Source organism: Triticum urartu, chromosome 6, assembly GCF_003073215.2.
Source record: "Triticum urartu cultivar G1812 chromosome 6, Tu2.1, whole genome shotgun sequence".
NCBI classification, from domain to species: domain Eukaryota; kingdom Viridiplantae; phylum Streptophyta; class Magnoliopsida; order Poales; family Poaceae; genus Triticum; species Triticum urartu.
This window is the reverse complement of record NC_053027.1, coordinates 151,743,221-151,756,532: the sequence shown is the minus strand read 5'-3', so window position 1 is coordinate 151,756,532 and position 13,312 is coordinate 151,743,221. Positions and strand designations below refer to the sequence as shown.

The window sequence follows — 13,312 nt, the reverse complement described above, 5'->3', positions numbered from 1 at the left end:
TCCTTACCAAATTCCACCTACCAAAGGCGCTACACTCCCCGGCAATGGCGCCAGAAAAGAGTCTTGATGACCCACAAGTATAGGGGATCTATCGTAGTCCTTTCGATAAGTAAGAGTGTCGAACCCAACGAGGAGCAGAAGGAAATGATAAGCGGTTTTCAGCAAGGTATTCTCTGCAAGTACTGAAATAAGTGGTAACAGATAGTTTTGTGATAAGATAGATTGTAACTAGCAACAAGTAACAAAAGTAAATAAAGTGCAGCAAGGTGGCCCAATCCTTTTGTAGAAAAGGACAAGCCGAAACAAACTCTTATAATAAGAAAAACGCTCCCGAGGACACACAGGAATATCGCCAAGCTAGTTTTCATCATGTTCATATGATTCGCGTTCGATACTTTGATAATTTGATATGTGGGTGGACCGGTGCCTGGGTGTTGTTCTTACTTGAACAAGCATCCCACTTATGATTAACCTCTATTGCAAGCATCCGCAACTACAACAAAAGTATTAAGGTAAACCTAACCATAGCATGAAACATGTGGATCTAAATCAGCCCCTTACGAAGCAACACATAAACTAGGGTTTAAACTTCTGTCACTCTAGCAACCCATCATCTACTTATTACTTCCCAATGCCTTCCTCTAGGCCCAAATAATGGTGAAGTGTTATGTAGTCGATGTTCACATAACACCACTAGAGGCTAGACAATATACATCTTATCAAAATATCAAACGAATACCAAATTCACATGACTACTAATAGCAAGACTTCTCCCTTGTCCTCAGGAACAAACGTAATTACTCACAAAGCATATTCATGTTCATAATCAGAGGGGTAATAATATGCATATAGGATCTGAACATATGATCTTCCACCAAATAAACCAACTAGCATCAACTACAAGGAGTAATCAACACTACTAGCAACCTACTAGCACCAATCCCGGACTTTGAGACAAGAATTGGATACAAGAGATGAACTAGGGTTTGGAGATGAGATGGTGCTGGTGAAGATGTTGATGGAGATTGCCCTCTCCCGATGAGAGGAGCGTTGGTGATGACGATGGTGATGATTTCCCCCTCCCGGAGGGAAGTATCCCCGACAGAACAGCTCTGCCGGAGCTCTAGATTGGATCCGCCAAGGTTCCGCCTCGTGGCGGCGGAGTCTCGTCCCGAAAAGTTTCTTCTTATTTTTTTCTCATCGAAAGACTTCATATAGGAGAAGATGGACGTCGGAGAGCCACCAAGGGGCCCACGAGGTAGGGGGCGCGCCCTAGGGGGGGCGCCCCCCACCCTCGTGAGCAGGGTGTGGGCCCCCTAGCCTTCATCTTTGGCGAGGATTTTTCTTTATTTATTTTAAGATGTTCCGTGAAGTTTCAGGACTTTTGGAGTTGCGCAGAATAGGTCTCTAATATTTGCTCCTTTTCCAGCCCAGAATTCCAGCTGCCGGCATTCTCCCTCCTTATGTAAACCTTGTAAAATAAGAGAGAATAGCCATAAGTATTGTGACATAAAGTGAAATAACAGTCCATAATACAATAAATATTGATATAAAAGCATGATGCAAAATGGACGTATAACCATGAGAGCCTCGTCGCTGAAGCCACCCTGAGTCATGACAGCGCCATACATGTCAGGGTGGACGTCGAGGGGCTTGCACTCCCTGATGGGTGTTGCCACCTCCTTCACTGCCTCAGTCATGCTGCAAAAGACATTGATCTCCTCCTCCATCGGGCCTCCTCTCTTCCTCTTCCTATCATGGACGGGGTCAAATGGCTTGTCGAAGGGCTTCCTGGAGGGCTTGTTAGGGCCATCAAGGACCTCGATGTCCAGGTCCCAGGGAAGTCTGTCATGAAAGAACCAAGAGGCTCCCCCGAGCCCATGGCATGCTTCCTAGTTGCCAGCTCAAAGGAGAAGATGTGCTGCATCTGGCTATAGTTCTGTATGGGTGTGTTGAGGAACTCAGCGTCCCTTGGGTGGTCCTAAGAATGAAACACAAGTGTTGTTAGTTGCGATTAGGAGTAGGCAATGGTGGACAATATAAAAAGAAAGAGAGATGTGAGCTAACCGCGACATGACCGACATAGTGCTCTGCCTCCAGAACTATGGAGCAAGTGTTCTCATTCCATGAGGCGCCGCTAAGGTCTCTCAGCTTGGATACTTGAATCCATCAACCTCTCCACTTCCTCAGGTGGTTGTACACCTGGGTGGCGGATACCTCCTGCCCACAGAACTCGAACACCTGCTTCGCAATGGTGTTCAAGTGCACCTACTTGAAGCCCTTGTCAGTCCTAACTCCACTAGAAATGAGCTCACACATTTTGTTCAGCACGAATGTGGACATGAATGACTACCACTTCATGTTGTTCGACCTACCATCCTTCTTTGCCTTTGCTGTTGTTACCTTGAGTGCAGTGGCAACAACAGCAGCAACAGAAGTTTGCTCAACGAGCACTACTGGCACATAGACATAATCAGACGCGAACACATCTGAATCAGGTGCCATCTCAGGCATATGATGCGAGGCCTCGACAAATGATGGAGCAAATTGGCTGTCGGACAGGACAAGAGCCTGACTAAAATCTTGCGTCTGCGTGGTCATGTCCTACAATCGTAGCACGTATTGACAGTAAGCATAGCACAGAACATACCGGACAATCCATGAAAGCAGGAGCATACATGTACATGGTTCATCACTATCATACCAAGTACATGCTTCATCACTATCATACTAAGCACATGGTTCATCGCTATCATACTAAGCATACCGAACAATCTATGAGCAGGAACATACATCTACAACAATCAGCATGCTACAAATGGACCACCAATAGCTACAAGTCACAGATGTAAGCACGAATCAACATAAGCACAAGGTTCAACTTCAAACTCTACTACTAATCTAGCCTACCACATGCTTGAACATCTAACCCCACCACAAATTACAACCGCGGCATAGCAATCAACCATATGAGCTCACAGATCAGAGCACTAATCAACCATGCATCTACATCAAACCCTAGTTGCAGCTCAGATCTAGCTAGAAGGAACAGACAGAAAGGGGGATTGAACTCACAGAGGCCATGGCTGCAGCTCGAGGACGAGGGGGAAAACGGTCGTAGAAGATCACCGTCGACACCGTGGACCGCCTGCCGATGAAGATGCGCCGCTTACCTGCTCGTCAGTGCCGATGCGTGTCGGCGGGAAAGCTCGAAATGGGGGAGAATGGTGGCGGGAGTTGAGGCGGTGAGGGAGGGGGCTAAATAGGGCGGACTCGGCAGGAGGTGAGCCGAAATCCTCCCGCCGATTTTTCGACGACGCGGGTGAGCTCGTGCCCTTTCCCTGGTCGCACAAGGAGAGAAGCGCGTCGCCCTCCCCTGCGTCGTCCGAGCCAAGCTCGCGAGCTACTACCGATTCGGTCATTTCCCCTGGGCCAGGTCTGGAGGTGCTTTAAGTTTGGTGCCATGCGGGCCGCACAATAAACTCAGGCAACCAAACAGGCCTCTTTCATCCCGCGCGGGCCAGGCTGAGCCATATGCAGGCAACCAAACACGCTCTTAAGAACTAGCCCAGGAGTACTTTGGCAAGTAGGGCTGGACCAAAAGCTCATAACTCGCGAGCTTAATGAGCGCTCGATAGTTCGGCTCGTTAAGTTCGTAGTTCGCTTCTTAATGAACAGAGCCAATCATTGATTTTAACTCGTTAAGCTTAACGAGCTTAACGAGCGAGCTAACGAGTTTCACGAGTAGCTCGTTAAGCTCGTTAGTAACAACACAACACATATTTTCATTTTACGTGACAAACTTTTATAGCACCTTAGCCCATCTATTCAATCTAATCGACCTATGAGACAACAAACTACTGCATTTCTTTTTATAGTCATCATATTTCATCTTGAAAACCACACCTACACATTCATCCTGTATATCGTAAAACATTATAATCTGTTAACGAGCGCTCACGAGCTTAACGAGTTTCAATCGAGTCGAGCCGAGCAGGGTTTTCTGCTCGTTAATCTTAACGAGCTTAACGAGCCGAGCCTTAACGAGCACGAGCTTAACGAGTACGAGCTTAACGAGCCGAGCTGCTTGTTAGTCCACCCCTATTGGCAAGAGAAAACTTAGTTAACGAAACATAATTAGTGACAGTGGCTTGCACTACTACTAAATGATGTGAATTTGCTGTCTCAGATAATGCTGCACTTTAATGACAATGTAGGAGTATGTGTGTTGTTGCTATCCCGGTAGGTGAACCCACTTAGTGGGCCCAAGTTTTCAGCCACCAACCCGCACCACACACCGAATCTCTAGTTATAAATCACACCTGTTAACGACAAGAGCGAAATACTCTCTCCGGTCCTTTTTACTCTGCATATAAGAATTGTCTGAAGTAAAACTTTTTAAAGTTTAACCATATTTATATAAAAACATATTAACATCTATCATACTAAAGTTATACAATATGAAACTTTAAGTCCCGATGCACAAACTGGTATTGATTTCATATTATGAATGTTGATATTTTTTTCTATGAAATTGGTCAAACTTTACGAGGCTTGATTTCAGACAAATCTTATATGCGAACTAAAAAGGATCAGAAAGATTATTTGATTCTTCTAATGCATAAAAACATAAAATCCTAATAAGCATTGTCAGAACATGTGGCGATCAAAAGTAAAACTAGGTTGCTACATGCCACAAAAGATACTTATGCCATTCCTCGTACATGCGAATTCGAAAAGGAGAAAAGAGGTCGAAATAGGTTGTAAAATTCCAACGTTTTTCCTTTCCTTTCAATCCAAGATCAGAGATACATTATGTATGTTACTCTTCCTTTGCTCCATTTATTGAATTATGCTATACTGCCAACAAATATTTTTCGCGCATTCCTATATACTTCTTTCGTCTCAAAATATAAGAACGTTTTTAACACTAGCATAGTGTCAAAACGTTTTTATATTCTGGGACAAAGGGAGTATATGTTTTTCCTCTACTGTTCAAACAAATCAAGCGCCTGAAAAGCAAGAAATCAAACTATTTCATGTTTGTGGAGAGTTTGAATCCCTTGCTGCGAACACCGTGCGTCCTGATCAGGAGTTGAGAGGCCAAGATCCCCTCACCAACTGCTGCTGCTGCTGCTGCTGCCTGCAGCGCCGCTGTTTGTTCGTTTGTCCGCATCGGCCACCAACCGCCGCCCATGGCAAAGTCTGATCGGAGTCAGAGAGCATGTTGCGCCTTGGTGATTGTTTACGCATAACGATGCCCCAACCAACCGCAGCCAAACCCATCGACCATCAACCATCGCGAAAAAGCTAAGAACCCACACCCCGTGATTGCACGTCGAGTGGTGGCAAGAATCTTTCCGTGGCCCCAATGCTCCATAGTGATTTGGTGAACGCATTATCAGCGATCAATAATACTCCTACGTCCTATAATATGACTACAATATAAAACGTTTTTGCAATCCAACATAACTTGCAGAAACGTCTTAGTCTTACATGATACGAGTAGAACGAAGGGATTAATTAATTAAGCAACCCATTGCGCATGGGGACAGGGCTTTATGGTAAGCTCCTGCTGTAATATGAGAAATCATCTAGTAGTTGTAGTGGTTAGGCACTAAGTAAGCATCTGTTATGGTCATGTGTTTTTCACCCCATACGAGTTGATTTTTTTATAAAGAAAATATATTAATATCACGAAGACACTAATTACATCCAGTCTCTGCACCAGCAAGATATCAAAAGACATAAAAAATGCACACAACCAAAAAAATAAAATAAAAATAGAGAAATATAAAAACAAAGACCCCGTAGTAATGAAACACTCGCAACAGCAACACTCTAACCACCACCAAAGACAACACCTAAACTGCAGAAGAGATTCTTCAAAAGCGACGCCTCCAAAAAGGAAACAATGCATAAGCGTTGTCGTCGCCCGATCAAGCATCTTGAGTTTTCACTCTGAAGAGAGCCCGAAATTCCAAAAACAATGCCTTCGCAAGACCATTGCCAGGTACAACCAACGAAGGCAAAGACCTTGGGCTTTCATCCTAGAGATCACGGCTCGGTACTCGAGAAGCACCCCAAAACTGTTGTCCACCTATGTTGATGCCCCCTCCTTCCGAGGCTGCCGCTGCAAGTCCTCAACACTCGACACACAAGAAAAAACCTGTGTCGCTATTCTTCAACGGAATCAAAACTCCTCGCCGCCATTAATTCTCCGATCGCAGCCATCATGACTTTCTTCACCTCCTCAACGCCATGGAAATCCATACTTAGATATGATATTTGCGCAAACTTATTCCAATGTTTTTGCTGTTTTCATCTTCTAAAATCCCTCCGGAGAACTGATGAATTTTTAAATTTCAGCTTGCCCTACATTCCAATAAATTAAGTTTTTTGTAGATGAACTAATTTTTTTAGTGATCCAAGAAATTGAGGCAAATCAGTTCATTCTCCAAACAAAAGTGCAAGGACGAAAAGGCCCAGGAGGGCCCAGAGACCTACCACGAAAATCATTTTCGCAACTCTCGGAGCGCACCACCACCAACTTCTTCTGCGCAAAAGGAGAGAAATAGAGAAACCACCACCAAACCCCAAGAGCGAGCTCCGTGCGCGAGAGAGAGAAAGAGAGAGAGAGAAACAGAGGAGGCGGCGCCGAGCGAGCGCGATCCCCTCCTCCTCCCCCGTCGCGTGATCATGGCCATGGCCGCCTCCAGATCGCTCTGGGCCTCCCGCGCCGCCTCCTACCTCAAGATCTCCGCCTTCCCCAGGGCCTTCTCCACCGGTAAGCACGCCTTCCCCTCTCCCTCCCCGCGGCCACCTTTGCGCCCGTGCCCGCCTGCCCGTTTCACGCGCGCGTTTCGTGTCTCGCGCCGCGCCTGTCCCTGGATCGCAGTTCGTTGGCGCTAGAACGGCGCGATCTTCGTCCTCCGCGTCCCGCTAATATTTGGGCGGTAGGATTTGTCGTTGGCCGATCCGTTTTACCAGTTCTTACTGGTGATTTCGGCAGCGACCCTGTTCACGCGTCGGAGATGTTTGCAGAATGGGGTGTAATGCCGCCGAGTTTATTCTGGTTATTTTGATCCTTTGCCGGTGGCAGGTTTCATCTTCTCTGCGAAAAGGATCTTTCCTGCCGCTCTGCTTTTGCCTGATTAGGTTAGGTGGGAAAGTTCATCGTTTCTGACTTGGATTTGTAGTCGTGTACTCCCTCTGCAAAGAAATATATGATCGTTTAGATCACCAATCTAAACGATCTTATATTTCTTTGCATAGGGAGTGCCAATTTTAGTACGGTGATGGTTCTTGAGGTTCAGTGATAGCCGTAGGTCGGTCGGTAGGCTGATGTCGTCGCAGAAGGCGCAACCCGGTTTTTATTTTGTTGATGCGATGTTTTTTCTTTTGATGGCATGATGTGATGTTTGTTTGATGCATTTGAAAACTATATAGTGTGAAAGTTGATGAAATACATGCAAAATGGTTTGGGACCCCATGATTTAGTCAAAAGTTTTTGCGATAGGCTCCCAAAAGCTATTTGGAGAAAATGCGGCCGCATTGGGACCTACAACCTACAAGAGTTTGTTGACGCACAATCATATGCAATAGTGTGAAGCAGAGAAACTGATGAAATGATCCCAAGAAAAAGTTCTTTACATTAGCAGGCATCTGTGTTCTGTGCATATTTCAGGGTGGACAATAAATTGTAGTGGTTATGAGGGAATTACTGCATTAGTTGGAGTGGCTTTGGAACTCTTTATATGCACATTGTTAAACTGCATTTCTGATTAATGCCATTTCAATGTGTAGTACACGTTATTAACACGCATCTTTCTGGTGTTGCCCTTTTCCAGTGCTGAAGGATCTGAAGTATGCTGAAACCCATGAATGGGTAAAGGTTGATGGTGATTCCGCAACCGTTGGGATTACAGACCATGCCCAGGTTCATATGTCATGTGTTAGATCTGTCATATGTTAGATCATTGGATGCTTCACTCGATGCATATAAGCAGCCTTTCAGCATGTTATATGCCATAATGGAGCTGTTTTTTGGCTTTCAGGACCATTTGGGTGATGTTGTATATGTGGAGCTGCCAGAAGTTGGCGCTTCTGTATCTCAGGGAACAAACTTTGGTGCTGTTGAAAGTGTGAAGGCAACCAGTGACATCAACTCGCCGGTGTCTGGAGAGGTCATTGCAGTGAATGACGAACTACTAGAGAAACCAGCATTGGTAAGTTTCAGCTTAGCCTGATACTTGACGAGGAAATCTGTTGGTGCGGATTGAAGTGTCGTATGACCTGTATGCTGGCTGTTTTTTTTATAACACAGGTCAATGGAGATCCATATGAGGGCGGCTGGATCATCAAGGTCAAGGTCAGCGATGCAGGTGAGCTCAACTCACTGATGGACGACAAGAAGTACTCAAAATTCTGCGAGGAAGAGGACAGCAAGCATTAAGCATGGTGGATTCTGAAAGAGAATCTGCGCTTCGACACTCATAGGTGTTTGTCATGTGCTGTTGGGCACTTTGTACCACCTGCTTTCTCAGCCCAGAAAGGATCAAAACATGGAATAAATGGCATTTGCCTACCCTACAAGGGCTTGCGAGATCCGAAATCTGTATATCACTCGAGTTCCTTTTTCTTGTTGCCATGGTTTCATCTCTGATTTAAGCTCTGTTCTGATTAGTTGGTATTCAAATTCTAAATGCATACGTACTGATGATGCTACATAATATTCTCCTGGTGCCCGTGTGCTCTATATTTGTGGACCGCAGTATCAGTTTACATGCTGCCAGAACGGTGATGATTCAGTTTACATGCTGCCAGAGCGGCGATTGATTCAGTTTACATGCTGCCAGAGCGGCGATGATTCAGTTTACATGCTGCCAGAGCGGCGATGATGGTATATACGGCAAATTAATTCATAACAGTGGCAAAGTCTTGAAAATCTTACAAGCAGCAACGGAAAAGGCATTATAGTTCTGCAGTTACAGCCATAAACTGTTCAGATTGGGCAAACAAGCATAAAACGGTCGGTAGCACTAACAGCTAGTGTAAACATTCGGCCACAGCTAAAGGGTCAAACTCTTATTTGATGATCCAGGCACTTATTAAACTTGCAACATATGAACGTGATGAAGAATCAAGAGGGATAAATCATCGGTACTTTAGCAGAAAACCCAGCATAAAAGATCATCAGAAAATGGACAATGTCGTGGTGGGGCTAATCACATGAATACCAGCTCTTTTGCATATAGGATACAGCAACAAATTTGCTAGAATTTTTTCATTAAACGTCAGCAACAGAACTAACATCAATGCTAAACACCGCGACAGGTTTAGATCAGAAACCTATGAAAATCTAAAAGATGGAACAAGTGGTACAAGCATTTGGTATGGCAGTTTCGTCAAGAAACCGAACCACCGCAAGGGACCCGAACTGCGAGCCACGAACAAGACGAGCCTTCTCATGCCTTCTTGATGTTCCAGTTGTGCGCTGATCGGGGCCCAGTGGTGATGCCCTCGTAGTAATGTGATGGCAGCTTTCCCTTGTTCCATTGCTTCACAAACTTGAGGAAGATATCACGGGCAGACTCTGAAGAAAGGTCGGAGAAATATTTGCCCTTCTCTTCCTTCAACCAGGTTGCAAACTCATTGTTCTTTGCAAAGTAGTCGTCCTTGGATATTTCTTTGATGTCCTGTTTTAGCGATGGCTGAAAATGAGAGGCATCAGGACATGTACCTAACCTAACTGGTGCATTCAAATACATCTGGTGCAGCTTCTTTCTTAACAACCCACTACAATTTTTTGCTGAATTACACTAAAACTCAAGAGATAGATGAGATGCAACTAACATTATACTCTAGGTACACAAACTACGGTCCTCGAGATCCCTTCAGGGATGTACATACTACAACCCTTTCATTGCGGGAATAAACATTGCAGGGAATAAGGCAATAACTGTTAAAAAAATTAAAGCACCTAAATTTCAATCACTGTTTTAATTCAATGGCAATAATATATCTTGTGCTGCTATTTAGCCTAAAGATGCAAAACACACCGGCAAGTTTCTATGGAACCCCATTGTCCAGGACAATACAGCAAACTTGCATGTTACTTGTGACAATTGTAGAAATTTGAAATATCTTAGCCTGAAACATATGCCTGGAAAGGGGCAGGTTCAGGTCTAAGAATGCTTCAAAGACGCCTTAAAAACATGGTTTGGACATTTTTGCCAGGTAAGTTGCATGCATATATTGCTTCGAAGATAATTAGCTTATTTAAACCTACTAGATGTCTTTTCGAATGGTTTTGCCCAGCCATATTTGTTCAACCCTACTTCATGTGGCTCTATTTAGGGCCATTGTCCGTCCTATTATCAGACCTTTGCAAAAGCTCAAGCTTCTACATCAATTCATCTTCAAGAAAAGTGCTATTGAAGAGCTAAAAGGCTCAGAACTCTATTTAATCATACACAAACTACTGTGGTTGATACTCTGAGAAAACAACCATCTAGAGAACTCACAACATCCTTGTCTTTTCGCTTGCTCTTATCCTTCTCCTTGGAACGCCTCTCCTTCGAATCCCTCTCTGTCAAGACAAAGACAGAGTCATGTACACATCATCATCAAAGGAATCTAGCTCTATACTTAAATGATCACAATCAAACAAATGAATCTAGAACTTGCTATTGAAATTGGTGGAGAAGAATACAGATACAAATACAGTTCATGATATTTTTGGTTTGGCAGGTCGGTTATCATGCGATGATTGATCACACTAACCTCATGTTGTTCGGTTTGTTCTTAAGACATTTTGGAACTTACGGCCTAAAGATTTTTTTGTGAAAAGTGGTCGGGATTGGTTGTTCTGTCTCCTGCCCAAGTAGATGATCAGATACACAGCTAAGATTTATTCCTCCTATGGAGAGCATGGTATCTCAGGAATGTATTATTTTCAGTGATGGTAAGCCGACTATTTCGGCTTCTATTCTTTCTCTATGAAATTACGTCGCTTCCTTGGACTGCCATAGCGCTCCTTCCTATAGTAATCCGAAAGGTAAATCTCCTATCCACCACCATTGTTTGCCTGAGCAATGGGTCAATAATCAATCACTTGATGAGGTCAGGACCTCATCTTCATTTGGTTGGGCAAAAGTAAAAGTTGATGCGAGTATTGATTTGGTTGGTGCTTGTGCTAGTATCGGTGCAATTGTTAGAAATCATACATCCACGTACAACTGAATCTACCACTATAGGTAAATGCTGAAGATCAGACAAAAATATGCATAATTAAGTGTGATGCCGAAGGCATCCTCAATATTTCTATTCCTGCTGTTACAACTGAGGATTTGTTTGCTTGGCACTATGAAAAGAGTAGCATTTTCTCAGTTCATGGTGTGTATAAGCTTGGTTTACATCATCACTCGTTCCATAATCCCAGGGTCAAGCCAGTAGTCATTTGGATGGAAATACAGAAGTCTGGTAGTCTATCTGGAGCGCCCTTGCCCCCCTAAAACTCAATGTTTTTGCTCGGAAACTTACTACTGAAAGCCTTGTTGTGCAGGAAAATTGGTGGAGAAGAATATGGATACAAACCCAACTTGCAATATTTGTGGTTTGGCAGGTGAGGACGGTTATCCTGCGGCTACTGATCACACTAAACCTCATGCTGTTCAGTTTGCACTTAAGACCATGTGGAATCTACAGCCTGAAGAAAATCTAGCGACAAATGGTCCGGATTGGTTCCTTTATGTCCTACCCAAGTGGATGGTCAAAATCAGATTCACAGCCAAGATTTTATATTCCTCCTATGGAGAGAATGGCGTCTCAGGAATGATATTATTCGATGATGGCAAGCCGACTATTTCAGCTTCAACCCTTTCTCTACAAAATTATGTTGCTTCCTCGGGCTGCCTAGGCGCTCTTCTTCCTATAATAATCCAAAAGGTGAAATCCCTATTCACCACCATTGCCTGCCTTAGCAGAGGGCCAACAATCAATCAATATATAAATGTCGATGCTAGTTTTGATTTGGTTGGTGCTTTTGCTAGTATCGGTGCAATTGTTAGATATCATACAGGTGTGGAAATACTTCCGGCTCTGGAGACGGAGCACTGAAGAGGCCGAGTTGATCATGGTCTAAAGTTGGGTATAGTCCTCCCTTCTCAGAGGTGAAGCTTGTGAAGATTGAAGGTCACTTAATGTATTGCCCATTCTCTAGCTCAGTTTAAGATATCGCACAACCGCACAGGGAACCAAGCTAAGGATGATTTCACTCAATTAGAGGGACAGGAAAAATGCAGGCCCTAGGAGCAAAACAAGAACCCTACCTTTGTCTTTGCCCCTGTCGCCGTGCTTCTTCTTCCTCCTCCGCCTCTCCTCCTCCTCGTCGCTGCCCCTGCCGTCTCGGCCGCTCCTCCTGCTCTCCTTCTTGTCCCGCCTCTTCTTCCGCTCCCTCTCCTCTTCCTCCCCTGGGCCGGCGAATCGACAGGCAGAGCAAGGAGAGGAATCAGCACCGCGCGGAAAGAGAGGAACGGGCTCGGGTCGACTGGAGCGAGAAGAAATTGGATAGTTTTAGATACCTGAGGAGGGGGAAGAGCGGCGCTTCCTCGACTTGCCCTCGCCGCCGCCCATCGTGGTCGCCGCCGGCGTCTCCTCGGCACAGAACAGAACACACACCGCCTTTCGCCCCCTCCTGTCTCGCAACTTGGGGGTTGAGGAGAGAAGCCTCGTGTTGGGCCCAGAGAAATATTAGGCCTATGTATTCAAGCCCGCTCGTTACATTACATTTCGGCCCAGTAGATACTGTGATCTTCTCCATTAAGTTCAACTCAATCTCCCCTAAAAAAAGTTCAACTCAATCCATTTCCTCAAAATTCCCTAAAGAAATCCATTTCCTAAAAAAAATCAAAATTCTCCTCCACATGTTTTTTTTAAATTCTGGCGCTATAGCTTCCATACTAGATTGTATGTACTTAATTTTTTTTTGTATAAAGTTGGTCAAATTGAAAGAAGTTTGACTTGGGACAAATATAGAATTTCAAATATTTTTGAAACGGAGGGAGTACCTAACAGTCTGCTTTCGAAAGAAGTTTGACTTGGTACAAATATAGAATTTCAAATATTTTTGAAACGGAGGGAGTACCTAACAGTCTGCTTTTGTCTATCCTGCCATACACATCCATTTTTCCTACAACACTATATACATCCGATCATACTGAACAAGAAGAGAGACCTTGTCATCAAACCCAAGATTTTTAGGGGTTTGGGTGTGCACAATTTGGAGAAGTTTGTGGCCGCCCTTTGACTA

The 13,312-nt window shown here is 44.4% G+C and overlaps 2 protein-coding genes across 3 annotated transcripts; one reads left to right on the top strand and one right to left on the bottom strand.

The window, feature by feature from the left end:
- Positions 1 to 6,480: 6,480 nt before the first annotated feature.
- LOC125517488 (glycine cleavage system H protein 2, mitochondrial) lies at positions 6,481 to 8,732 on the top strand. The gene is made up of 4 exons (XM_048682694.1): positions 6,481 to 6,787; positions 7,851 to 7,939; positions 8,058 to 8,228; positions 8,327 to 8,732. Exons 1-4 carry the CDS (start codon positions 6,700 to 6,702, stop codon positions 8,453 to 8,455), a joined length of 477 nt encoding a protein of 158 aa, XP_048538651.1. The 5' UTR covers positions 6,481 to 6,699; the 3' UTR covers positions 8,456 to 8,732.
- Positions 8,733 to 9,215: 483 nt separating this feature from the next.
- Positions 9,216 to 12,737, bottom strand: LOC125517487 (style cell-cycle inhibitor 1-A). 2 transcript variants are annotated; one of them, XM_048682692.1, is made up of 4 exons: positions 12,585 to 12,737; positions 12,333 to 12,473; positions 10,527 to 10,591; positions 9,216 to 9,713 (listed from the first exon to the last, which is right to left on the bottom strand). In XM_048682692.1, exons 1-4 carry the CDS (start codon positions 12,634 to 12,636, stop codon positions 9,468 to 9,470), a joined length of 504 nt encoding a protein of 167 aa, XP_048538649.1. In that variant the 5' UTR covers positions 12,637 to 12,737; the 3' UTR covers positions 9,216 to 9,467. The 2 variants fall into 2 exon arrangements, with proteins under 2 accessions (XP_048538649.1, XP_048538650.1); XM_048682693.1 differs by having other exon boundaries at positions 9,216 to 9,698.
- Positions 12,738 to 13,312: the final 575 nt, after the last annotated feature.